General features: G+C 43.9%; 3 protein-coding genes across 4 annotated transcripts; all 3 read left to right on the top strand.

Moving 5' to 3' along the window:
• The first annotated feature begins 195 nt into the window (after positions 1–195).
• On the top strand, positions 196–9,698 carry dbpb (D site albumin promoter binding protein b). The gene is made up of 5 exons (XM_058648568.1): positions 196–832; positions 1,019–1,300; positions 1,988–2,485; positions 5,668–5,933; positions 7,318–9,698. The coding sequence occupies exons 2-5, from the start codon at positions 1,123–1,125 to the stop codon at positions 7,531–7,533; spliced, it is 1,158 nt and encodes a 385-aa protein (XP_058504551.1). The 5' UTR covers positions 196–832; positions 1,019–1,122; the 3' UTR covers positions 7,534–9,698.
• Positions 9,699–10,462: 764 nt separating this feature from the next.
• Positions 10,463–19,687, top strand: ntd5 (ntl-dependent gene 5). Its single transcript, XM_058646726.1, has 8 exons — positions 10,463–10,542; positions 11,800–11,934; positions 13,018–13,209; positions 16,394–16,520; positions 16,998–17,074; positions 17,727–17,909; positions 18,845–19,042; positions 19,141–19,687. Exons 1-8 carry the CDS (start codon positions 10,476–10,478, stop codon positions 19,221–19,223), a joined length of 1,062 nt encoding a protein of 353 aa, XP_058502709.1. The 5' UTR covers positions 10,463–10,475; the 3' UTR covers positions 19,224–19,687.
• Positions 19,688–19,903: 216 nt separating this feature from the next.
• On the top strand, positions 19,904–25,124 carry LOC131470847 (zinc finger protein 236). 2 transcript variants are annotated; one of them, XM_058646876.1, is made up of 3 exons: positions 19,904–19,934; positions 20,904–23,384; positions 24,145–25,124. In XM_058646876.1, the coding sequence occupies exons 2-3, from the start codon at positions 20,928–20,930 to the stop codon at positions 24,493–24,495; spliced, it is 2,808 nt and encodes a 935-aa protein (XP_058502859.1). In that variant the 5' UTR covers positions 19,904–19,934; positions 20,904–20,927; the 3' UTR covers positions 24,496–25,124. The 2 variants fall into 2 exon arrangements, with proteins under 2 accessions (XP_058502859.1, XP_058502858.1); XM_058646875.1 differs by lacking the exon at positions 19,904–19,934 and adding an exon at positions 19,970–20,514.
• Positions 25,125–26,431: the final 1,307 nt, after the last annotated feature.

Raw genomic sequence — 26,431 nt, 5'->3', positions numbered from 1 at the left:
ACCTGTCAGACTAAACAAACAGCTGCCTCCCCTCGAGAGGTGACACGAGGGTAGGTGTGTCTCATAAATAATACCTCGAGAATCGAGAGTGTATCAGTTGAACGCGCGGCCCCGCCCACTCCCGCGCCCCACTCGCCCCTTTTTTTCCAAGAGGTGTGACGTCACGTGAACTGCCCGTGTCCGTTCCAGCTGAGAGGGAGAGAGAGAGAGAGAGAGAACGGTCGGACGTGGACGTCGCACGGCCAAGAAACTAACCCGAGCCCGTGCGCCCGTGACTATTGGATCCACCGGATGCACAAAAGTACAGACAGAGAAAGAGGAAACGACCCCTCCTCCTCCTCCTCCTCCTCTTCACCCTCCTCCTCCTCCTCAGCAGAGCCCGACAGCAGAAGAGAGAAACACCAATTCAACTTGTCATCTGACTAACTCAGCCGCCGCTTTCGTCGCTGTTTGTGTATGTGTGTGTGTTTTTCTACACACCTCTGGTGTTTTGTTTGGACCGAGGTTTGTTGCTTTGCAACTATTTTGTCTTCTTTTTGAGCTTTGGACAATTGACTCGGGGAGATTACTCTACAAGTTTTGTTTTAATTGCAACGTTTCCCTGCCTCTGCAGTTGTCTCGTTGTAATTCTTTCACGCCTCTGCGATTTTTTTTAATTATTTTATGGACAGTAATCCCACTCATACGCTCTGACTGTCCCTCCCACACTGCTCCTCTGAGAATAACAGCCTGCTCTGCTGCACAGTTTCAACAACACACGGCTACAATGGAATATTTCGACGAAAATATTTCTGCAAGCAAATAAGGAACTCCTTATAACTACAAGGGAAAGGTAAACAAGAAGTTGTTTGTGTTATTCGGTGGAAGTTTCAAAGTGTAATGTCATAAAACTGTCATTAATCCTGTAGCCATACTTGTGATTACAGTACAATGGTTGCTCTATTCTATTTTGACGCTTCTCAAAACTATGTATCTCTCTCTTCTCTCTCCTTCCTCCTCCACCTGCAAACACATGCAGAGTCATACAGCATACTTGTGCTATTGGTAGTTACTCCTCTCAGATACCCTCGCCCCTCTGAGTGCCCCAGGTGATTTTTTTCCTGCGCCCCCGTCTGGTCCAGGATGTCCAGGCAGCTCTCTCAGCTACCGACCCCCGACCTACCAGCAGGAGCAAGCCCACAGTTTGGAGGTTGCACTCAGCCCGCCGGCTCGCTCACTGGGACCATGGCAGGTCTGAAATCCCTGCTGCAACACCCCATGAAGGGAGACCAGAACATAAAACCCCCCTGTGAGGCGAAAGGTGAGAAAGTTGTTGTGTATTTTGGGATGTGAAGCACCATCATCTGACACAGTGTTATCATCAGTCAATGCAACAGCAGAGCATGAATAAAAGATTCCACCCACTGCTGCTGCTGCTTTATACAACAAACTACTCCATGTTTGACAGATTTGAATGACACACGTTCTCAGGCAAAGGTGATTCGGCGTCACACAGCATTCCTCATGCCTCCTCTGTGATCCTCTTGAGTAGTCACCTGGATTATAATCCCTGCTGCGACTTCAAATTAAAATCCAGATTACACTGAGTGATAACATGTTTTGGTCTCGGTGCAGTGCTGTGCAGCCATGCACTCAGGTCTCTGGTGCCAAAAACGTATCTTCAGCTATTGCGAGATTTGTTGAGGAGCTTATCTATATGTTATGACAACAAATTGGTTTTCAGCTCTTGCTTAATACTGCAATTCAGATACCATCTGCTCCCATCTGCAAGTGTGTGTGAATGGGAGAGAGGAGGTTTTTTGCAGCAGTGCATTTTAGGGATACACCTGCCACCCCATTTATTTCTGCACATATGTGGAGAGATGATGCTAGAATCTGTTTTACAGAGGCCACATTAAAGTATCTCAAACATTATACTTTATTGTGCACTTCAAACAAATCAGTCCGTCTGCTTTTCTAATAATGATTCAACTATGTTCTCTGGCAGACAAAGACAGACTGGACCTTGATGAGGACTCCTTGGGAGTGTGCCCCATGAGGAATGGCACTGGAACAGGCAGCAGTAATAACAGTAATGGCTGTGCAGGAGGAGGAGGAGGAGGGGGAGGGGGAGGGGGAGGAGGTGGTGGTAGTAGTGGTGGCGGCAATGGAGGAGGAACTTTCAACCAGTTCTTGGGGCCTCTTATGTGGGATCGCACCCTGCCTCCAGATGGGGGCCTCTTCCAGCTTCAATACATGGACTTGGAGGAGTTTCTAACTGAAAATGGAATGGGCAGCATGCATAACAACAACAGCTCCAGCTCAGCCCAGATACCCTCACAGAGTTCCCCATCAGCTGTGCCCAGCCAGAGCTCTCAGTGCCTACCACCCTCATCTCCACCCGGCTCTTCATCCTCCTCGCCATCTTCCTCTTCGTCCCCATCACTCATCGGCTTGGAGGTAGTTCAGCCACAGAGCCTCGCTGGAGGGAACGACTGTCTGCATGGTGAGTTGAATGCTTGAATGGATTGTTTTGTTCATAAAGGTAATACAGGCCAGGCCACTGAACCAGCGAGTAAAAAAGAGGAACATGTGCAGGTCGCCCCTCAAGGTTCTATGTGCAAACTGGCAACAGCAAATTCATGGCAACTGACAAGCTGAGAGAGACATGTTGTCCCCCATTACTGATATGAGACAAGTAGACCTTACAATTCATAATAATAGTTCAGATGCAGTCAAGGTTGTGTGGTGTGCTTAAAACCCCCCTGTGTGCTTTTTTTTTAATTCAGTATTTGAACTCTTCTTTGAGTCTGGAACAAATGCAACGGTGACAAAGCGTTTTTCTGACCTGTGTGGTCAACCTGAGGGCAGGAGATACAGTCACATGGCTCTGTATGAAAAGACAAGTTGTAAGAGAGTACACAGAGTTTTCAAATGGCTGCTAAACCTTGACTCATTTGTCCACACTGTAGCATTGTGCTGGATTTCGAGTTGGTCTTGTTATAAGGGAAATATGTAGAATTAGGAGTACTTAGCTATTTGATGAGTCAATCTCACAGCATTGACAAGGAGGTTTGGCATGTGATCTATGTACTGCACTACACTACACAATCAGCATTCACTCCCAGCCAATAATTAATGTGCAGCAGTCACAACAACAGCATGACCAAGACAGAGGGAGGGAGAGAGGGAGGGAGGGAGAGTGTGAGTGTGTGTGTGTGTGTGTGGTTGCGTGTCTTTAAATCTCTCCCCACTTCACACGCCACAGCCATGTGCACGCGTCAGTACACGTGCAGAGAGTACTGGAGAGAGGGAACTGTGGGCAGGGCCAGTAGACATGTAGGAGGAGTCCACAGGGGGAGGAGATGGGAGACGGAGCAACAGGAAGAGTTTCACTGTACTGTACTGCTGGACTTCAAACTCAATACTCGATCACCAATGAATGCCATTGATATCCAGCTGAGAGTCACAGTATATACTGTATGGGCCACCGATGCACACCCTTAAGTTCAGTTCATTCACAAAGTCAATGTTCATTAACTGATAATGCTTTTCATAGAGCACAGTAAAGGCCAATGTATTTTGTTTACAACCCATTATAGCAGATCTTATAATCACATGAAAATAATTGACTTTCTGCTTCAGAAGAAAATACGCTTTACTCTATAATGTAATAATGTGTGGTTCAGGTGGTTATTAAAGTTGGAATTTCCCTTGCTTTTTCCCACAATTTTCGAATCAGTGTTTTTCTAAAAAAGCTCCCAACCAACAGCTGCACATTAACGTCTAGCAATCTATAATCACATTATTTATATGTTATACCTAAGAGGGAGTCGGGCTACTGTTTGCTTTGACAGCAGATCTAATAACCTTTTTGGAATGCTGTTGTACAAGTCTTGAAAGGTATCTGACCATCTCTGTGACAGCAAAGGCATTCAGCTCTCTGACGGCTAAAACAATGTGGACAACGTTGCACCAAATGTACTTTTCATGTCATTGCATCCGACCATGTACCAAAAACGAGGACTGAGGGTGTACACGTTTTCATTCCCACAACACGTTACACCAGCTGGTTCCACTGACTAGTTCCTGCTGTTGGGTTTAAGCAGCATAAATCATTTAAACCTCCTGCTTTAATCATGAGTAGAGAAAGGGGGGGGGAAGCTTCCTCTCTGGCCTCCAGGGCACTGCTTGAGTTTTTATGACATTTACACCTGCTGAGCATGTACTGTTAGACAAACTTGACGCTAATATTTCTTTTTCAGGTGAGAACATTTTGCATTGTAGTTAATATCTTGCGTTAAAAACACATGAGCCGGTCTTTTACGCAGCCGTTACTCGTGTGATCGCCGATCACGGGTTCACACGTTCAGCAGGTGGTAATGCATATATACAGTCTGTATAATGTATCGAGGGGTGTGTGTGTGTGTGTGTCCGTGTTGTTAGTGTGCAGTAAACTAGCAGCTTTGTGGAAATGTGTGTGGACAGGGTTGACACGGTCATGTGGTCATTTGTTAAGCAGCTATGCTTTTATAACGTGTCCATCTGTTCGCAAGCTTTTTAACTTCTCCTTGTTCTGCATAGATTGATGAAGCCGTTTTAAGAGGTTGAGCTCACACTTAACACATTCACCGCTAATATAAGCATATGATGTTTGGATTATATTCTCTTATTGTAATGATTATTCATACAAAAAAAATGTCTGTTTGTGGATGCAGCTTTATGATGGCTGAAGACTGTTTTCACTCTTATAGGGAAGGAAGCTCAGCTGAGTAAGGTGCAGTGGACCTTAAAGAGGGTGGGCTGTGCTGTGCTATAACCCTACATTGGCCCCACTTAAAGAAACTTGTTTAAAGGGGAGGGGTGCACTGTTACATATCACGTCGTCCACTTTTAGATTTCTTAATTGGTTTTTGGTTCTGGATTTTGCCTTGGGACAGAATTTCTCAATGATTTCATTGATAAAAGAAGTAAAGTGACTCATGTATGGTGTCAGTTTGTTAACGCGTTCCTGTTGGCTGCTTAAGGAGATTCCAGTAGAAATACTCGGGTATATAAAGCCTATAATATTAATTTTCCTATTTGTGTGGTATATAAAATGAGATATTTAGATTTTCCATTACGGACAGTTTTTAGGTTTATGAATAAGTAATATGCAATAGAACAGCTAGAAGGTCATTGGTTTGAATCCCACTTTGACCGAAGGCCTTTTCTGTGTGGAGTTGACATGTTCTCCCCATGAGTGTGTGGGTTCTTCAGCTTCCTCCTCACAGTCCAAAGACTGGAGTCAATAATTGATCGTAGTAATTGTCGAGACAGCTGCCCCCCCCAGTGATGATTCCTGTGACTTGATTAAATCTATATATTTCTCATGTTAGAAAAATACGATTAAACAGTGTGTTATATAACTGTATTGAGCATTTGAGTATTTCTGTCTGAAAGCCTTGCAGTCCATGACAGATGATTGATTCTCCTCAGTTCTATGGTGTCAGTGAAAGGCAGAGTGATGTTTTTGTTTACAACACAAGCTCTAGTTAGCGCTCTGCTTCCATCTGGTGGTCATCACCTTGAATTGCTGCATGTATTTCTGTCAGTATCACAGGTTTGACTGAAGAATAGTGTCAGTTCAATTGACGTTTGGTGAAAAATGCTTATAAAGGATTCTTCTTTTTTTATTTTTAATTGCAGGGAGTCAAACAAATATGAATGAGTCCTGTGAGTCACCCTCCCCCTCCTCCTCCTCCTCATCCTCCTGTCCACCTCTGCTGACGCCCACGGGCAGCGGACCTGATGGAGCTGGAATGTTTGACATGGATTCTTCGGACATGGCGATGTCCAGCTCCTCGAGCCAGCAAGACTATGACCCCAGGAGGCACTCGTTCAGCGAAGAGGAGCTCAAGCCACAGCCAATGATCAAGAAGGCCCGCAAGATCCTGGTACCTGACAACATGAAGGTGGGTGTAGTGGCTGTTTGTGGAAAAACAAAGTCCACCCCAAACCAAAGCCAATCTAAACATAATAGACAAACAGTGGGTAAGAATCACATGCAGATAATGTCCACTTCAGGTTATTGCCATTGTTAGCAATGTATTAACAAAGATGTAATTTAAGACAGTACTTCTACATACTGATAATGAAAACAAAAACTAATCTACTTAAAACACTAATAACACAAATAGCTCCTACAGTGAGTGAAGGTTTCACTGCAGCAGCAACAGCTTAGATGTTCTGCAGTGGTGATTTAACCTCAACCATGTCATTTGAAAAAAATGTTACACATCCTTTGTTTTATTTGAATGAAAGCAGCACAAAATAGAAACCCCACACGTGTTTTATTTTAAATCAGTGTATATACATGAAAACTAGGGCTGCAACAATTCATCGAATCAATTACTAAATTAAGGGTCAGCTCTTTTGATAAAACTGTTTTTTTTTTTTTTTTTAATAAATTAAAACAAGGGGTCAGATTTCTCAGCTCTTTAAAGGTGTGAATATGTTCTGGTTTCTTTGATTCAAATGACAAAGAAATAATTAAAAACTGAATAATGTTGGTTTGTGGAGAAAACAAGACATTTAAAAACATCATCATTTTGAGAGTTGGGGAAAACACATTTTGTGACATTTCATGGACCAAACAACTAATCAATTAATGGAGAAACTAATTCATTATGAAAATAATCATTAGTTGCAGCCCTAATGAAAACCAAACTTAATAATAATCTTTATTGGTGTATGCAGGTACAAATCTACAATATGATGTTATAATAACAATCACAAATACACAATGAGTGTATAGAAGAATGTACACCCCAGGTCTTTTTAACATGAACATACAGCAGAGAATTTAAAACACATGTAAACCAGAATAAACTATTATAACTATTATTATAATAATAAAAGTGTAAAAATGTAAGGACACACACCACAACGATATTGAAAATCAGGAATAAAAGAATTGGGATGCAGCCACATAAGTGTTCAGTTAATAAATCACATAATGATGATTTGTTTACATGATGAGAGTGTGTAGAAAGTAGAATAGCCAATTGAATTATACCAATAGTAAAGTGCAAGGTTTATCAAATCTTAGCAGCAGTGGGATGTGGGACATGTAGGATTGTTTTATTTACTCTCAAACATGGGCTTGGTTCTCAAGATGTGCTAAATGAATGGAACATGTACCAAACGCCCACGTTGTCAGTACCAGGAGTAGCCGGATCTCTCATGGATCCTTTCATTCTAGCCGTCTTTACAGAATGATACTTTAGTTTCCTCATCACACATCCCCTAATATCCGCTAAATAATCAATATTCCATTGTTTGTTTGTCGCCGTTTAGGATGAGAAGTACTGGACCAGGAGATACAAAAACAACGAAGCAGCCAAGCGCTCCCGAGACGCTCGCCGTCTCAAGGAGAACCTGATCACCGTGCGCGCTGCCTACCTGGAGAGAGAGAACGCCGCGCTCCGACAGGAAGTGGCCGAGATGCGGAAGGAACTTGGCCGCTGTCGCAACATTCTTAGTAAATACGAGAACCGCCTCGCCGATCAGTGATGAAGGCACGGAGCGGAACGAGGAAGAGGAGGAGGAACATAAGCTGGATTCAAATTGAGACTGAATTTTTAGGATGGACAGAACGTGGTCATGATGATGATGATGATGATGAGGAAGACGATGATTATGATGATGATGAATGTATAAGACGAGGAGAAGGTTTGTGCGTTGAAGCTCAGGTGTCTTGTTTTGTTGAGGTGTCAGCTCTTTAATGTCATGGATGGAGAGAATAATTTAACAGAAGAAAGATGTGACTTTTAAGAGTTTTGTTATTGGAGAATTGTATATTTTTATAATACTTATGAAAAATTTAGAGGGAGAGCAAATTTGGTGAATAATTTTGTATATTTTCTACCTGACTGGGACAATAGAGATAACGGGGAAAGCTATGGTAAATATCTTTTTATTATAGATGAGGCAGGAGCTGTTTCACAGGTGGTCAGCCATCGATGGGTATTTTTTCAACTTGATTATTGTCGTCAGGATGCAGCAGCAGCAGCAGCAGCAGCAGCAGCAGTGGAACAGTGTGTAACAGTTGTAATATAGAGAGCAAAATGATCTCAGAATCGTATAGTACAATATTTTTGTGGATTTTACTCAAGCACTTAATTTTTCTTCTTCCTGTTATGTTTCTGTCACTGGGAATGGACATGCAAGAAAGAGAGACATGAGGAGACACGATGTGAACACTATCCTCTGCACTACTTCACCCTTTTGAATTGACTCCAGCCCCTCAAAAACCATTATCTCCTCGTACTTTGAGCTTGTATATGAGGCTGGTACACATTTTTCTTGTCCATTTTTGTATCCCTGGCTCGATCTCTCCCTCCCTCCCTCCCAGCGCAGTGGGAGTGCTTTAAAACTACTCTGGCGTTTTGTCCGTCTGTTGTGTTGTGAAGTCCGGGGGAAACTCTGCTCCTCTTGATCCACTCTTTGAAACATCGGCACATTTCCTTTGACCTCTATCCCGATTCTATCGCTCTTTCTTTTTTTTCAGTCCCTTCACATTTCCGTGCGCTCTTTCCATGACACCCTGCCCTCATGTCTCTCTTGTACCTCGACAGTACTTAGAGAGAGTTGAGTCTCAGTGTTGTAATATATTCTAAAATAGTAATCAACCTTCCCCGTAAAATGCACATCGTTACTTTACTGTACTTTATGAACACACTAACATTAGCATTATTATTACGAGGGGGTGTATATTGGATAGGCCTGTGCTATGTTGTGTATTTGATGTATTCCAGGAGATGGGTTTGAAAACCCCCATTGAGCGGAATGGTGTTAATTTCTCAGATTTCTGGGAGAAATAAAAGCCAAAATTTCCCATGTTGATCCACAAAGCTTGTTGCTATGTAGTGCTTTATTCCAGTACTGCTCCTTCCTTACTGTTTACTCCTATTATTACTCCTTACTTTATACTGTATCTATGAACTTCTCTGTGTGCCCACATCACCTACACAGGGCCATGGTACACTATGTTATGTTCGTGGGGGAGGGATGACTAGTACTAGCGTGTGATTTTAATCCCCTTAATGACCATGATGAATAGGTACCATTACTGCTATTGTTATTGTTATGATTATGATGATTATCCCTCTTATTATTGCTGTTCTATATTACTGAATTATTTTTCTTTCTTTGGATGAACATGGTCTGTTGCACCTTGAACCATATTTGATATTCATCGTTCCTCATAAAGACTATTCAAACGGAGAAGGAAAAAAAAGACCCTCACTCTGCTTTTGTTGTCCTACGTCAGACCTCCAGACATTTAACGTTACTCACTCAGACACTACTGCCACCTTGGGTCCTCTGACCATGGATTTTTTATGAATGTGGCTCAGTAGCGTGAACGTGATGCTCATGCAGACCTACAGTACTTTCACGACGACCTCTTCTCCTGCCCAGCGGTGTATGGACTATGCACACTGTCAATATGCTCCTTGTTGGTTTCTTTCAGCCTTTATCACCTCAATCAGTGACCCAGCAGGTTTAAGTCTCTAAAATCACCACAGATGTGGCTGATAAATCGTCTGGTGACTTGAACTGAACTACAACTGCCCTGCTGCATCAGTGGTGTCCCTGGTGCCTGGCACACAATGTGCTGGAGATTTGGATGTTGTTGAGATTTCCCAAAAACACCAATAAAAGATTGTTCTCATTCACTGCTCTGCTTTTTCTCTGTGTTTCATCACGTGTTTATTGTTTAAACTTTATTGTTTGGGTTCTCTCAAGCTGTGTGTGTGTGAATTAAAGCACCAGAGGTAAGACTTTAGGGATATTTATAACTTAAGCCAGATAACCAGAGCTTAATGTGCAGTGAAATGTCTCAGGACAAGTTGTTTTGATATCCTCCCTGTGATGCTTACATTGCGTACATTCCAGTTAATAGGCAAAGGGTTTCCAAATGCGCACTCTTGGCCAACAGATTGCAATGCTTCTTTCCTTGGACATTGAATTTGTGAGTGATTTTTATTTTGAATAAATTACTTTTCACTTAATTCTAAATGAAAGGTAGAATATGAAAGAATAAGAAATATTCATGTAAGTCACTGAAGTTGAGTGAGACAATGCACTGGAGAAACTTTGCATTCATGACATCATGTAAAATGTCCTCCACAGGTGGTGTTTTCGGTTTGTTTACTTAACTGTTTGTTTGTTTGTTTGTCAGTTTTATTGCCCGTTGGGTCAAAAGCCACATGTCATCCCCTTGATTTGCTGCCTCTCACCATAAATGGGTGAAAGGTCCTTAAGACTGGAATTTTCCTCACTTTACTAGTCAACGCGAACCAGATGTGTGTTCCTGAGCTGTACCCTTTCGCTAACCCCACCCGCCCCCCCACCCCCCTGTCTCACCCACACCCACCCTTTGTTCCCCCCTTGTTTAAAAATGCTGTGTCTGAGCGTCCCTCCCTCATATCGTCTGAGGCCTGGCTGCGAGGATGGACTGTGCACTGCTGCTGCTCTCCCTGTGGGCTCTGACTGGAACAGTGTCTCTGCAGACTCCAGGTGAGTCCTCTCACACTCTGCACACTCTGCACACTCTGCACATCCCTCACTCTGACCGCTGCATTCACACGCCACACAGGCGGGGAAGAAAGTTGCAGATGAATTGAGCGCTGCCCTTTGGCAGTGTAATTTAAGATGTATTTTTAACGCAAAGATGATTATGCAGTCGGGGGCACAGGGCAGATGCACTGACTCATAACATTAGCATTAGTGGAACAGAAGACGACACTGAACGGTGTGTTTTTGTGCCTACAGTGCCAATATTGAAATGTAATCACACTACATTGAATTTGGAAAAAATCAGTAATTTATAAATATATGTATTTTTTTCCCCCTCACAGTGAATGAATAATCTGTGCTGCACCATCACTGACATTTCACACACCTCCACAGGTCTCTCTAGGTTTTCCATAACACTCCATCCATATTACAAATATGTAACAATTATTAGATTTTATAATATCATATTTGTACTGTAATGTACTGTAATGTACTGTACTGTGCTGTCCTGTACTGTTCTGTTCTGTACTGTAATGTACTGTACTGTGCTGTCCTGTACTGTTCTGTACTGTACTGTACTGTTCTGTACTGTACTGTGCTGTCCTGTACTGTACTGTTCTGTACTGTACTGTACTGTACTGTAATGTACTGTACTGTGCTGTCCTGTACTGTCCTGTCCTGTCCTGTCCTGTCCTGTGCTATCCTGTACTGTTTGCGCTGTACTGGAATGTACTGTACTGTACTGTACTGTACTGTACGTGTCTCCATGCTCGTGCTTACATGAGCGCAGCACATGTGTGTTTATGGTATCACGTGCAAAGGGCAGTATGACTACAGTAGCACACATGTTTTCATTCTTGGAAATGTAAAATAAGGGGGAACCCAGTCTCCCCCTTATTCCTCCCCCGGCCTCTGCCTCTCCCCCTCAAATATTCTGGACATTCTGGACATTGAGGGCGTGTCGAAAATAGAAGTAAGATTATGCGGTTTCATCTTGTGCGATGGAGTACATATGGAAATGTGGAGGGGGCTGCAGGGTCCTGTAAGAACCCAAATACACACAGATGTTGTTTAAATCAACTGAGAAACTATGCAGAGTTAAACTTTATCTCAATACTTGCTCATCTCTTAACCCACAGTGACTTAACCGTCCTTCAAACACAATCTCAGTTTACACGCCACATATGGAGTAGAATAGAAGTAAACAAAGGGAAGCGTCGCTGAGGCAGTGTGATAGTGTGTTTGGTGTCACGACAGGGTCATGTCCGGCAAGACTTCTGGGACAGGAGAGGAGGAGGACATGTCCTCGGCCCTGCAAGTCTGACAGAGACTGTGGAAGTAAACGCCAGTGTCTGTGCGACGGCCACTGTGGTCTCAGCTGTGTGGCTCCAGGTAACTGTTTGTGTGCTGTCACTGTGAACACCACTGTGGGCTCAGTCATTAAAAGCTATATACACAGCTGTGCCAACATACATCTCTCTGTGTGTGTGTGTGTATGTGTGTGTGTGATTGTATTTTGTTGTTGTTTGTTACCTCTTTAGGACCTTTTCTGGCCCAAACACTGACCTTGTCAGGAACAGTAGTCCTCATGGAGACCAAAACCTGGTCCTAATGGGGCAGAGCCTAATTTCTGAGGTGCTGGTTAAGTTTAGGGCTAAGATTTAAATTGTGGTTAGGTCAAGGTTAGGAATAACTCTTTGTTTAGGCTGTGTGTATGTGTGTGTGTGTGTGTGTGTGTGTGTACATGTCTTAAATAGGCTGTGTGGACCAATTGTCAAGCACAAATTTAACAGGCCTTTGAGGAGAAGACCTGGTTTTAGGGTTAGAGTTAGAATTAGGTTTGGGTTAGGGTTAGGGTAAAGCATTTAGTTGTGATGGTTACGGTTCTGATAAGGGACCAGGGAATGCATTATGTGTGTGTGGGTGTGTGTACAGGTATTAATAATGTTGTGGGGACCCAAATCTGTTTTATTATAGAGTCACATTATAGGGACTTGTCTTCCTTATGTTGACAAAAAGCAAGTCCCCATAACGTAAATTACTACATTTTAAGGTGAAGACTTGTTTTAAGGTTAAGGCAAGGTTAGGGTCAGGGTTAGGATTAGGCCAGTAGTAATTATGGCTAAGGTTAGATTAAGTCTCCAGGAGATGAATGTAAGTCAATGCAATGTCCTCTGAAGTCATGTAAACCAGTGTGTGTGTGTGTGTCCTGGAAAACAAAATTAAAGCCTTGCACAAAAAAGTGCCCCATGACAACACTGAGCACAAACTGTTTATTATGTTTGTGCACTATAAAAGAGTGCACTGTGCATAATCCCAGTCCACAACCTCATTAGTGCTCTTTTAAAGTGGGTTTAGTGTTAACAATTTCATTTCCTTTGTACAAGACAACATTCCTGCACATTCTGAGAATTGTTTCCTCTCCCACTCTCACTCCACTCTCTCCTCCCTCTGGATAACGTCTTTTCCTCTTAGGTCGTACTTGTCCCTGGCCTATAACCTCCAGTGAAAACTCGGTAGCTCACCTCCTCTCTCCCACTCACTCCTTCTCTGCCCTGCTTGAAGTGCGCTGCAAGCCTGGATACACTTTGCCCAGTGGCTTGGATGCCACCATTCGCCGTTGTCAAGGTGACCGACAGTGGAGTGGGGATGAGCCCAACTGCACAGGTGGGTTAGAGTCAATCATAAAAACGTTCTGTCTCCCATCACTTCAGGTCTCTTCCTAACAATGGATTCAAACCACAGGCAGTGAGCATTCGAAGAAAGGCTGTGGTGATTGTGTGTTTCTCAAATTCAATATCACTTCAAAGACAGCAGGTGCACAGTGTGTGTGTGTGTGTCTGTGTGTGTGTTTGTGTTTATGGAAGACACACACACACACACACACACACACACACACACAGAGAAGAGACAAACTAAATGAATCATAACCTTCTGTGATTGTGTCGACTGAGACATTGTTCACTACTGGGAACTATTCTCCTCATCGTCATAGCAACCAGCGCTTTATTCGTTCATATTGGCTGTCTCCGGAATTTAATCTTGAGCTGCTGAATAAGTTAATTAAGGAGACAATAGCTGAATACACATGTATATGTGCACCTACATTACATATACACGAGTGTGTGTGTGTGTGTGCAGTACGTGTCACAAATCCATATTTTCTGCTAAATCAGTATGTGCATGAATTTGTTCATGTATTATGGATTAGATTATGGTTTGGGGTCCATTCATATCTTAAATTAGACTAAATGTTTCTCCTCTATGAAGCTGTGTTGTTATCTAAGGACAAAGAAATACATATTTCCTACAACAAACCTACAAATAGAGCCAGAATGATATCACGAGGTGAATTACAACCCCGTGAACACAGTTTCAAATATTATGTGCTATAAGTCTCATAAGTGTGAACTCCATTAACTGTGAATATAACCCTTTTTAGTCGACAGGGGTGAGAACAGACCTGCAAACAAATCCAGACAAAGTCATTATCAGCTGAAATCAGCTGAGTTTGCTGTGATTTATGTTCATGAACAAGCAGCACCACTGTGCTCTGAGATAATCATGTGAGGAAAAATCCATTTTTATTTTTTTTTTAAAAAAGTCCTTCTAAATATAGAACAAAAATCTGACTCGGTGGCTCGCAAACGACACAGCGTGTTCCCGTGCTGTGCGGCATTATCGTCTGCCACGGTGCCATAAAGGTGCACAGCAGCACGCGAAGTGAAGCCATCAATAATCAACAAAAAGCTGTACAATGCACTCATTGCTTGTTTCGGCCTGTCTGCACAAGACACATCATGCAGCTTTGGAGGCCTGCATCCTGCGTGTTAATCTCACACCTGGTGTCACAGTGAACCTGCTTTCCGAAGAGTCATCAACACAGCTGGGTCCTGTTCTCACCTATGAGACTCATTTTGTCTTTTCAAAGATGTGAAGGGGGGGCAGGGGGCTCTGGGTCTCTATTGTAGAGTTTCCTCTTGCTGAGACACAGGCAGAAGGTAGGTGGTTTTTTTTTTTTGAATGTGTGAGAGTGTTTGTATTGTGTGTCCTTTGCATGTGTGTTAGAGTGTGAGTTGCGCTCCTTCATGCCTGTTGAGAGGCAGTGGGTGGCAGATCACTGTCAAAGAGGCACAGAGCCATGTGCACACTGTGTGAGTGTGAGCGAGTGTGAATGCTGTGAGTATACGTGTGTGTGTGTGTGTGTGTGTGTGTGTGTGTGTATCCAGAGAGAGGCAGAAAGGTAGATTTTTTCCTGTGTACATTAGTGTATGTGTATGTGTGGGGGGACTGCACAAGTGTCACAGAGTTTGTGTGTGTGTGTGTGTGTGTGTGTGTGTGTGTGTGTGTGTGGGCGACAGATCACAGTCAGGAGAGTCAGAGAGCTTTCTTGCTCATGCTGCTCCAGGCCTTTCTGTTCCCTGCTCTCCTCTGCTCTCATCCTCTTTTCCTCTCATCTCTTTCTCCTCTCATCCTCTTCCATCTGAGGCCTCTGATAAGGTCTCTCTCTGACTCTGTCTCTCTCTCTCTACAGTGAGATCCAAGGACAAGCACTCAGCTCTGGGCTATTTAGTTAGTGCTGTATACATATGTCTCTGTATATAAAAACATCAGCAATTGTCCTGCTCGGTCCTTTTATATCTTACGTTTCAATCAGAGGGGATGCATTTAATACCGTGACTCATTCAAAATCACAGTTTTGTCTCTTCTCCTGACGAGATGAATCTGTGATGATATACCTGCTTCATAGCAGTTTGGTGCTGCAGCCTGTGTGGGTGGCAGCAGTACGAGGCAGGAGAAGGGCGGCATGTGAAAACAGAACTCAGCTTTGAGCTCTCATCTGCAGCCGAACACTCTCCCTCTCCCATAGGTCCCTTTACATTCTTATATTAACATTGTTCTGCTTCAGAAACCTAAGACAGCCCTCAGGCATGAGCTGTGTCTGCCTTTCAAATCCGTGTTCACCTCCGAAACCCCAAGCTCGATGGTGCTTGGGTCACTCCAGCCTCTCTCCGAGCACCACTCTTGATATTTATATTTCCACGAGCGTGAGGTACTCCAGCTTCCAAAAGTGAACAGCGCTAGGTGTTGGTGTTATACAATCACAGTTACAGCAGGGAGCTCAGGAGAGATGTTGGACAATGTTTCACTTGATCGTCGAACTTTGATTTATTACCTAAGAAGAGTTATTTCAACTTAAATAACAACACACAGAGTGAAACGCCTCTGTGGGTCACAAACTAAAGAGAAACTCTGCCTAGCACAAGTCAAGTGAGGCAACGGCGTGACATGTTCTGTCCTCCCAGCAGCATTTTATAGTGCAGTATCTGGTCAAGTATAGCTCTTTGTAATTGCCTACCTTTGGGTAGATCTTCAAAAGAAATATACCATATTGTATTAATATTCATGACAAGAGACTGTACTTGATGATTTTATACATGAGTTTAGATGTAACAGTAACAGTTCCTCCACAAGTCACAGCCACATGTAACTTGTATTCATCTTTTAATATCAACAAAAAGGTAGAAATAAATGTACTTTTACTTACCAAATACATATGTTACAAACAGAACATGTAATAATGATGTAACAATATTTGTTTTTTTTATATTAATTTCAAGTTTTAGGAAGAAAACACAACGGCTTAAATAGTGAATAGAGTTTTATGGTTTGAAATGATGTGTGCATTAATACATCAGCATTTGTAATATTTTATGCAACCTGAGTCATGAACTTTAGAGTCATGATTTTTTTATGACTACTTTCTGTGGCATTTTTAATCCCGGACTTGAGTTTATTTCCAGTTTTTCATTTATTGTGACTGTGTCCATTTTTCTTCTCTCACCCTCAGAATCTCAGTCAGCTGAAGCAGCCGCTGATGTCCAAAGCTGCCCTCTGCCTGATGAGGTCATCAGCACCTTCAGCATCCAGGGCGATGCCACTGTAGGAACCTCCATCCGCTACAGCTGCATGTCTGGGTGAGACTGGGGGAGGTTGATGGAAGGCTAATGTTGTGAGTGTGTGGGCAAAGCCTCTGAAAACATGGAAATGGTTGAAAGGTAGGAATGGAGGCAGCGAAGGGAGGCAGCAAAGCCTTGAATACAGGAGAGGAGTAGAAGAATGAGTGGTAATGAGTGATGAATGGCGGGGAATTCATTTTGATCTCCCTGCTGACAGTCTCTCCCCTTAACTAACTGGGTCATTACAGTCTAATCTTGTATTGACTCCTCTTTCCACACTGACTCATCACACTGGGTAAGATGAGCCTGAGTGAATGTGTCAGCCTGAGCCAACTGTGCATACAACATTTAGACATTCTGAAAGAGTGGGAAACGGCAATCATTTACACCTTTTTTCTCCATCAGTTTCATTCAGATGATGCTCTTTAGCTGTCAATATTGTCCATGTCGCTCCGCCATCTGTCGTCATTTCGCTCTCTCTTTTCTCTCCCGCAGAGCCCAGATAATCGGGAGCAATGAGAATTTCTGCCAGGATAATCAGACCTGGCAGTATCCTCACCCCATCTGTAAAAGTAAGTTTGACTGTACTCTGCGGAGAAGATGATGTGAAGATGAAGCGGCATTGACTGCAAATGAGTGCAATTTGTTGGGTTTCCTGGTATAAACACTGACCTTGTCAGGACCAGAAGTCCTTATGGAGACAAACCTGGTCCTAGTGAGGGAGAGCCTCATTTCTGAGGAACTGGATGACGTGAATTGTGGTTAGCTTAAGGTTAGGGTTAGGCATTATCTTGTTATGGTCAAGGTTGGGGATTACACATTTGTTTAGGCTGTCCAGACGTCAGTGCACATGATGTCACACAATGTCACGTGAAGAGTAGCTGTAAACCTGTGTGTGTGTGTGTGTGCGCGTGTGTGGGTTCAGATTATGTGAGAGAGTGAAAGTTGACAGACAGTTCCCTAACCCACACACATCTACGGAAATGCAACTTACAAACGGCACTGCTCTGTTTCGCAGTATTATTCTGCCATCTTGTGGTTAAAGTTGGAATTGCATGGCCTGCTCTACAATGGGGATATTTTTGCAGGATGTTTATTGAATGCCTAAATATAGCTGAACATGGCTCAGAGCCTCAGGAGATGTTGGGAAATAATTTGACAAAAAAGTGAGTTATGTTTTCAAAGGTACGTGCCTGATAATGTGCTCGTCTTTCATTCTCACAGAAGTGTACTGTCTGCCTCCTCGAGAGGTGGAGCACGGCTACGTAGTGGCTGTCCAGAAGACTGAATATGAAGTTGGCTTCGACATTCACTACCTTTGCAAAAAAAGCTTCCTCCTGGACGGACCCAAGAAGGTCACGTGTCTGTCCAATGGCAGCTGGAGTGAATCACCCCCTCACTGCAGAGGTAAAACAGAGAAAGTTGCTTCATATCACAAGCAAATAAATCTCACATTAAATGCATTCAAAAGGAGGGATCTCTTAAAGCTACAGTGTGCACATTCTTGTGCCACATCGCTGCCAGTGTTGCTACACACCCAGACTTACCCCAGGCCTCAGGAGAGCTTGCAGAACTTTCTGATCATCAGTATCTCACTACCTCACTTTTGTTTCATAGAACCGGTTAATCCCTTTGCTGCTGTTTCACTTTGCCAGTGTAGTTGTTATGTTCCTGCCTACACTCTATCATTCATGATGTAAAACACATCACTGTGGCCCTCTTACACCTAGAATGTGTTTTCTATGATCAGATAACGATAGAATAGCACTTCACCTATTTACACACCTTTGTCTCCGGTGTCCACATCGAGATCCGATTGCTATCTGATCACAGTTGTCCCCCCCCCTTATGTCACCTCCACCACCGACGTTAGCCGCAACAGGAAGTTGCGCTATTGTATGGACTCCTCTTTGCTTTTCGACGTAGAGGAAGAAGTCGTCTTCGACGAGCAGAAAGCAGAGCAGACGCATCGAAAGTCTTTGCATTTACACTTCTGTTCAATCTGGTCACAGAGTGTCTCCTGCCACCTCCTGAAGTGGTTTGGCAGATCGGTTAACATCACCTGTATTTGCAAGTGGTATAGCAGGCGCTATCTAATTGCAATCCAATCACAGGAAACGCATTGTAATTCCAGTTGTAAAGGGGGCTTTTGTATCTCCATAGACAAAACGCTGCTCTACATACAAACAGAGAGTCATGTGGAGCTGATGGAGGCTTAATCAGCAGTGTGTAAACTCATTTGACACTGGTTTGAATGTACACACACGCGCAATGGCCTACAAATACAAATCTGTACACACACACTTACACATACTTTGACTCCTTGTTAATCAATGTCTCAGGTCGATGTCTCATCCCTGCTGAAAGAAGCCGCGTGGTGATTGGTGGAGAGAAGCGCTGGCCCTTTGACGTTACAGATGCCATGGTTCCTCACGGGGAAAATGTGACATTCTTCTGCAAACACCCTCGTCACCAGTGCAACTTTGCTGCAATTCAGACCTGTTTTGACGCAAAGCTGCAGCCACCAGCATGCTACCTGGGTAAATGTATAACACACACACACACACACACACACACACTATGATCTGTTGAGAGGGACTTTTGCATAATCTGTGCACTTTCTTTCTGTTTTTTTCAGAGCCCACATGGTTGCAGTACAAACTCTTCCCTCACCGGTTGGTCTCAGAGATTGAAGAATGTGTACCTGCTGATGTGGAGTGATGCCTGACCTGCATGTCTGACCTCTGCCCACAGTGTAGAACCCTCCGAGAACACATCAGCACCCCCTCACCTCCCTCCCACTGCAGCTTTAATGATAATGATCTGTCGGACGCTCTGATGTCTTTTCTTGTGGATCAGCAGCTGTAATTATAACCTCAAGTATTACTTTGATCCTCGTACAGCTTGAGCCGGCGTGGATCAGTCAGTCCCAGTGACTGGGTCAGGACTCACAGATGGGTCACAGGAGTGTTTGGGGGGGGGGGTCAACAAATGTGACCAGTGTGTAATATAAAAATAAATACTATCCCAGTTATGCTACCTTCATGTAACCTAATTCATATTGACTCTGTGATCCCTCACTGTGCGATTCTTCTTTCATCTGTTGAATGTGACGCATCAAGTCTTTAGGCTTGTGACTTTTAAATGATGTGTTTTGAAATAAAACAATGTCATGAATCCTGTTATTAAGTTCAGGTCCTCTCTGTTTTCAACCGGCTCACACTCACACACACACACACTCACACACTGAGCCTTTACAACAGGCTGCAGGTTCAACCATACTCATAGGCTGAACATGGCTCCTGGTCGGACCCGGTAGGCTGCGACACCATAGCAACTCCCCTTGACCCCTCCCTCCTCCCTCAGCAGTCGCAGCATCACCCTGTACACTGCACAGTCATATTTGGTCCTCCGGAAATATCCACAGCTCGGGTAAGCCAGTCCCTATGCAGCGAGTGTATGGGTGGAGTACAGTTTTAAAATACAGTTTTAAATGTATTGGAAGCGTGTCCGGCGCGTCCTGCCCACGCTCTGACAGCAGACCCACAACAAATGACAGCGCGCCGGGAAAGTTTGTCTTGAATCTGCGGGGTTATTGCGCTCTCGGTGTCTCGGACCCTCGGCTCTAAAATGGCTGGCTGTAGGTCCGAGGAAGCTCCGGCGCTGCTGAGGCAAGGCTGCGCTGTCTCGCCGCCGCTGAATGTGAATATTCTTCTCGTGCGGGTGATGCGTCGGTGGTGATGTCCCAGGTCCGAGGGCTGTCATACGCACACGCGCCATGATCTTATTGGCATTTCGGACCTAGGACTGTGCGTAATGGCGTCCTCAGCGGACACTGCTTATCGATTTATCCCCAGACTGAATATGGAACGGGTTTCTTGAGCAAAGAAAAACGGAATATGAATTCTGAGCTGAGGCGAATTTAGTGATGAACAGAATTGCTTGTGGGTGATAGAAGTAGGAGACAGGGAATATCATTTCACTCACACATGTCGGACCCTGCTCTGTTCCGGTGCGTCTTTGTGAATGCTTGATGAATCCAGTCGATATTCGCTTTATAGCTATAATTTTGCATTATATATATATTAAGAGTAAATAAATAAATAAATAAAGGGACAGTTTTGTATTAATGAGGAGCAGGGATGTGGAGTGTCATGTGAGGTGCTTATAAGAAAGATCAGGGATTTTTATTTGCTTCACTTTCAGTATTATAACAACTATTGTTTTTACACTAAATTTGACCCCAAAAATCACCATCACCAGCCGTCCAGATTATATACAGCCTATTTATTATTAACTATTTAATATTTTTTTTTTGCTACTGTGTGTGTAAATTGTTTATTTGTATTGTTATGCCTCCTCTCTGAGTTTCTAACGTGTCACTTCATCCCTTCTTTCTAGCAATATAAATAGGTATGCCCCAAAATGGATTCTCAGTTGGCTTCAGTCCTGACCAGTGGCAGCCTGGATGTCCAAAATGGCAGCCAGTGTGCAGGAGGATCAGGGTCAGTGAAAGAGGCTTTTGTGGGTCCACAGGAGAAAAGCTCACTCGGTACTGCACCAGGTAACCTCCAGCCATGCCCTGTCACAGCAGCGGGGACCATCACCAGACAAGATGCTGCTTCACTCAATGGGAAACAGCCAGAGGTGGGCGGGGATTCAAAGCCAGCCTCTCAGGAAACAAGTAAGATTGGTGGGTTCAGGCAGCCAATTACAGTCAAGACTGGAGTGCCTGTTCTGCGGAGCCAACCAATCACAATCAAAATTGTTGTTCCTCCAAGATGCAAGAAGCCAATCACAAACTCTGCCATCAGCTTGACCAAAGAGTTTCCTCTCTCACATGCGAGGCGGCCTGTTTTAGTCTCATCTGGAGCCGTGAGCTCAGAAAAAAGAAGTCAAATGAAAGCATCTGCTGTTACAAATGAAGGAGAGCTCAAGGAAGTCCTTCCTCAAAAGAGTGAAGAACCTGAAGCAGAATCATTCCACGCCACAGGGGCTGAACGAGGGGATACACTGCACAACGAGAACTGTGTTTTAGAAGCTGAACTCATTAACAGCATGCAGTCAGACACGGCTTTAATCTCCAGCATGAACACACTTAAGTTACTGAGGGGGGTTATAGAGGACGCTGCAGAGAGAGACACTGAGACAAATATCCCTGTCATTTTCAAAGAAATTGACTTGGAGACTTGTAAGTTATTTGCTGAGGTGGACATGGTGGAACAGATGGAACCACTGGACCTGAGTTTGCCCAAAAAAAGAGAGGCTCATGAGAGCAGGTGTGGCCACGTTCTGGATGATTCTGGCTGTGAGACGTCTCTGATAATGGAGGTGGATGAATATGAGGGAGATGGAGACAGAGACATAGTAGAAGAGGATGTTGATAATGAAGAAGAGGAATGTGTGCTGCATACGGGTGGCACAGATGCACTTGAGGACTCTCTTCTGTCTCCCTCTTTCTTTTCCACATCTGTCTTTACCTCCCTCTCATCCATAAAATACGACACTGAAAACGTTCTCCTTATAGACGACCAGGGAATCCCGTATACGCTCAGCCCAGATGGACTTAAAGTGCCGCAGGTCGATGCTTCCACATCAGCGGATCCTCAGTCTGATCAGGCTAATTCAGCAGAGGTAGAAGAGAAGGGGTTGTTGCAGTTAGAAGATCAAAGCCTCAGCCAAAGCTCAAACAATGCACTAAATGCACCTTCTGATATTTCCCCCTTACTAACCCCTGATACTGAGTCACCATCACAACTTGTTGATCGGACGAAACCTCCAGAAGTCTTCAGTTCGATCATAAACTCAGATCCCTCAAAGGCCACAGAGCCAAACATCAAAGCTGTTCAGGAGGTGAATGCTGCTCTGTCCTCTTCCTCTGGGACATCAGTCCCAAACCAGGCCATTCAGATCCTCACAAACCCTTCAACCAATGCTCCCATTCTCCTCCTGTCATCGCCCTCTTCCACTCCTCAGCTCTCCTCTGCTCCATTGGGTCTCTCGCTCCCCCTCTCGGTCACTCAGACCTCACCCGGTGCCTCCACCCCCATGTTTCTTCTTCTCTCCACCACGCCCTCTTCCTCCAGTGATCCTTCAGCCTCTACTGCCACCCCCATCGCTGTCCTTGACCCCTCGACAGGTCAGCTGTCCCAGATCACGGCGGCATCAACCTCCATCTCCCTCTCTTCATCCTCTGGTCAGGTCAGCTCACTGGGTTCCCCTCTGTCCACACTCCCTCACCCCGTCATCAGACTGAGTGCCAACGACTCGCCTGTTATCTTGTCAGGAGTGAACGGCATAAACCCCGGGTCTCTTCTCACCTCTCTTGCTGTCCCTTTGCCCACTCCTGCTGTCCAGAGTGACCACCACAGCATGAACCCCGCCCTCCACGCTCACGTCAGCTCCTCCGATTCAAACCCCGGAAGTGAAGCCATATCTGCTCAAAAGGTCTCAAATGAAAACGACAAGCCATTGACATTTGCTGAATCCTCTGCACATGCACAGCCAGCGAACTTGACCTATGATCCCTTGACTCAGCCCAGCTCAGAGGCAGACGTCCAGTCACCAGCCTCAGAGTCCGTAACCGACTCCTGTGTCCTGCCTTCTGAGCATTTACCTCTGGATGACCATCTTTACTTTTCAAATATGGCTGCTCCTCCCTCCCCTCCCATAATCCCCTCTGGTAAGCTGGACCCACTGAATCCGCTGGATCCTCCCTCTCCCAACGCCATGGGCTCCCGCCGGGTGCTGTACTGCCAGCTGTGCCCGCGGGTTTTCTTTTACCTCTCCGACCTTGAACGCCACGCCATCACTCACTCGCAGAAGAAGCCTCACGTGTGCCAGCAGTGCGGGAAAGCCTTCAAACGCTCCAGCCATCTGCAGGTCAGTGCAACTTCATGATCGCCAATACAACTGTACTGAAACATGTAACTATTCCCCAAAGAGCTGAGCAACATTATCGCTGCAACATTGCTACAGTAGACACGATCACTTAAAATGATTATAGTTGCTTTGACGTGATAGTTCAAGGTTCTCAAGTGTGGTTGTATGAGGTATTGACATATTATCAACACTGACCTGGTCTCGCCTTAGTGCCGGACACAGTCTCACTTGATAACATGGCTGCCTTTAGGGACAGAAAGAGAAAAGGCCCAGCTTTAAGCCCGCTTCAGTCGATATTTCAACAACATGTTGGCTGCTTTTTACACACTGTTTCTCACAGTCTTTTCTGGCTGTAAACTGAAGCTTGCAAACCACTGACACTCCTGCACCGAATTCCATAAAGAAAACTAGCAATTTTACGTCACGTTACGCAGGAGCTGTTGATCTACTGCCACCTCCATGAGTAAGTTCAAATATATTACCTTGTGACTTTGGTGTTTGAAATCCTTTATTTGGATTTATTAAAGTGATGCAAACTTACTAGATAGTAACAACAGTAAACCAGCAGCTCCTGTGTCCCTGCAAGCTAAAAACACACATTTGTTCTATGGACTTTGGAATGGGAGATGAGCCTTTTGTAAAATGGCTTAAACCTCTTTTCCTTTTGTCCCTAATGGTAGCCATGTTATCAATTACAGACACAGATAGAACACACTACTGTACTCTGTAATACTAAACCTTAACTCTTGTCTTTCAACAGAGACACAAGCATATCCACACAGGCCAGAGGAACTTTGTGTGCCCCATCTGTGCTAAACGCTTCAGGGAGGCTGGTGAGCTACAGCGCCACCAAAGGGTTCATACGGGAGAGAAACCTTACCAGTGCCAACTTTGCCATACGCGCTTCGCTGAGCGCAACACGCTGCGGCGGCACACCAAACGAAAACATCCTTACCACCAAGTAGCCATGGAAATGCTGAATGAGAGGAAAGACAGGGGCGGCGGCGGCGGTGGCGGCGTATCACAAGTGCAAGAGGAAGAGGACAGTGCGGAGTGGTACAGCTCCACGGTGTCCAACTTGGACAATTCCGAGTCTGAGATGGAAACTTAAAAAGTTGGGACAGAAGTGTTGTCGACGCTAAAATGTCCACACATCAATTTACATCAAAGACGGGAGCACTTGCAATATTTACTTATATTTTTGAATCACCAATTTATTTATATGAATGTATATTATTCTCATTCCATTTAATGGGCCAAAAAATACTGCCTTTAATATCATATGATTTTAAACTAGCTTTCCCATATGGAAAAAGTCCCAATGAAGTTGCATTCCCAAAAATTCTATGATGAAGTCCTGAAGTTCTCAGAAAAAGGGTAACTTGTTTACTCTAAGCTATTATGTGTATATAAAGTATAAAGAGTTCTATTTGTAAGAGCTGCACTATCTTATGTGAAAAGATGTGATCTATATTTCTTACTGTCTGAGACACTGTGAGTCATTTGCACTTTGTTTTATTTGAACACTATATTTACCTTCTTTTTTTTAAAATTGTGAATGAAGATGCTTACTGTTTTGTTGCAGCTGATTTAATGTATTTAATCCGTATTATGTAAGAGTTTGACCAAATATTTGAGTTAGTGCAACGTAAACACTACATTCGGACGTTTTATTTGTATTATTTTAACTTATTTGAAAAGAACTTTGGCTGTAAACTTTAACTAAATGTTTTTTTTGTTTGTTTGTTTTTTACTTCAGTTATCTCTCACTTTGGTGTCTTCTTCATACAGATGTTTAAAGAATACAATTATGTTAATGTGTTTTTTCATTAAAAGGTACATTAATGTCCCAGGTCACTGCTGATTTAAGTCCATTAAGTCGATGAATCACTAAAGACATAAGCTTTGGGAAAAAAGGGACCATACTTGATATATATGTGCTGGGGTGTGCAAGCTGACCACTGGACTTCCTCCAGGGAGTAATTGAGTTTGTAAGACAGCCTTCTGGTTTTTAGTCTAACAGAGCTAAGCTCAACATAAGTTATTTAGCACTATTTTGTCCAAATGACCTATACTGGGTCCTCTTGGTTGTCCCACTCCATATTTCTGCTCCGGCTTCTGTGTGGACAGCGGCTCTTTTGGCTCCTGAAAGGTCTGCACTAGTATGAAAAACTCACTTTTCTGAAGGGGCCAATAAAATGAAAGAGATGTAGAAAGTGATGCCCAGGGGAAGGTTGAGAATATGCTGCAGAGAGACGGAAATATTTGCACTGTTGCCTCTCAGCTAGAAAGTCACCACTGTGAATCCCGGTTTGACCTAGAACCTATCTTTGGAGTGTGCATGTTCTCCCTGTGCAGGCGTGGGTTCCCTCTGGGTACTATGGTTACCTCCCAAACACATGCAGAGGTTAACTGGACACAATAGACTGCTTGAAAGTGAGAGAGAGTGGTTGTCAGGCGACCTGTCCGGGTTATGCCCCGCCTTTCGCTCTGTGTCAGCTGGCATTGGCTCCAGCTCACTGCGACCCTCATGTGGAGGATAAAAGAGTTGACAATTAGTGAGAGTGGAGTATTTGCTCTGATGAAACCATAAAAACAGATATTGAATGTATACTGTCCAACCTCTTTGACTTTGACCAACCTGAAGCTTAAAGGAGAAGTCACAGGTTATGAAAAAGATTTTTTGGACTGAAAAGCAAAATAGTGGCAACATTTTTGGGGTAATATGGAAAAAATGGATCACGTCAGCTCCATCTTAACCCTCTCAGCGCTCAAGTGGCCCGATCTGTGCTGCAGGTGCACCCATGGTGACCTGCCATGGGAATAATACACAACTCCTTTTATGGACATCGTCTTCTTATGTGTTGTTGAGTCAAAGATATGAATCATTTTATATTGCATTTTTAGGAGTGATATAAAGTAGCAATAATTGTGCAGAAATCACAGAATACAGTGTTTTTCTTTTCTTTTTGTTCATAAAAACGAGTGAAAGTGAACTTTGAACTGTGACGTATTTCCAAATTTCACAAATCCAATCCGAGTTGAAA

This window comes from Solea solea, chromosome 13 (assembly GCF_958295425.1).
Source record: "Solea solea chromosome 13, fSolSol10.1, whole genome shotgun sequence".
Lineage (NCBI taxonomy): Eukaryota > Metazoa > Chordata > Actinopteri > Pleuronectiformes > Soleidae > Solea > Solea solea.
Note: the sequence above shows the minus strand (reverse complement) of the source record. Positions and strands in the feature narration are given on the sequence as shown.

What these genes read in the sequence shown, in the direction of transcription:
- dbpb (XM_058648568.1), top strand. Translation starts at nt 1,123, where the DNA reads ATGTCCAGGCAGCTCTCTCAGCTACCGACCCCCGACCTACCAGCAGGA. An exon ending in ACCCCCCTGTGAGGCGAAAG is followed by an intron (nt 1,301 to 1,987) that starts GTGAGAAAGTTG and finishes GTTCTCTGGCAG; the next exon opens with ACAAAGACAGACTGGACCTT. An exon ending in AGGGAACGACTGTCTGCATG is followed by an intron (nt 2,486 to 5,667) that starts GTGAGTTGAATG and finishes TTTTAATTGCAG; the next exon opens with GGAGTCAAACAAATATGAAT.
- ntd5 (XM_058646726.1), top strand. Translation starts at nt 10,476, where the DNA reads ATGGACTGTGCACTGCTGCTGCTCTCCCTGTGGGCTCTGACTGGAACA. An exon ending in AGTGTCTCTGCAGACTCCAG is followed by an intron (nt 10,543 to 11,799) that starts GTGAGTCCTCTC and finishes GTGTCACGACAG; the next exon opens with GGTCATGTCCGGCAAGACTT. An exon ending in CGCTACAGCTGCATGTCTGG is followed by an intron (nt 16,521 to 16,997) that starts GTGAGACTGGGG and finishes TCTCTCCCGCAG; the next exon opens with AGCCCAGATAATCGGGAGCA.
- LOC131470847 (XM_058646876.1), top strand. Translation starts at nt 20,928, where the DNA reads ATGGATTCTCAGTTGGCTTCAGTCCTGACCAGTGGCAGCCTGGATGTC. An exon ending in AACGCTCCAGCCATCTGCAG is followed by an intron (nt 23,385 to 24,144) that starts GTCAGTGCAACT and finishes GTCTTTCAACAG; the next exon opens with AGACACAAGCATATCCACAC.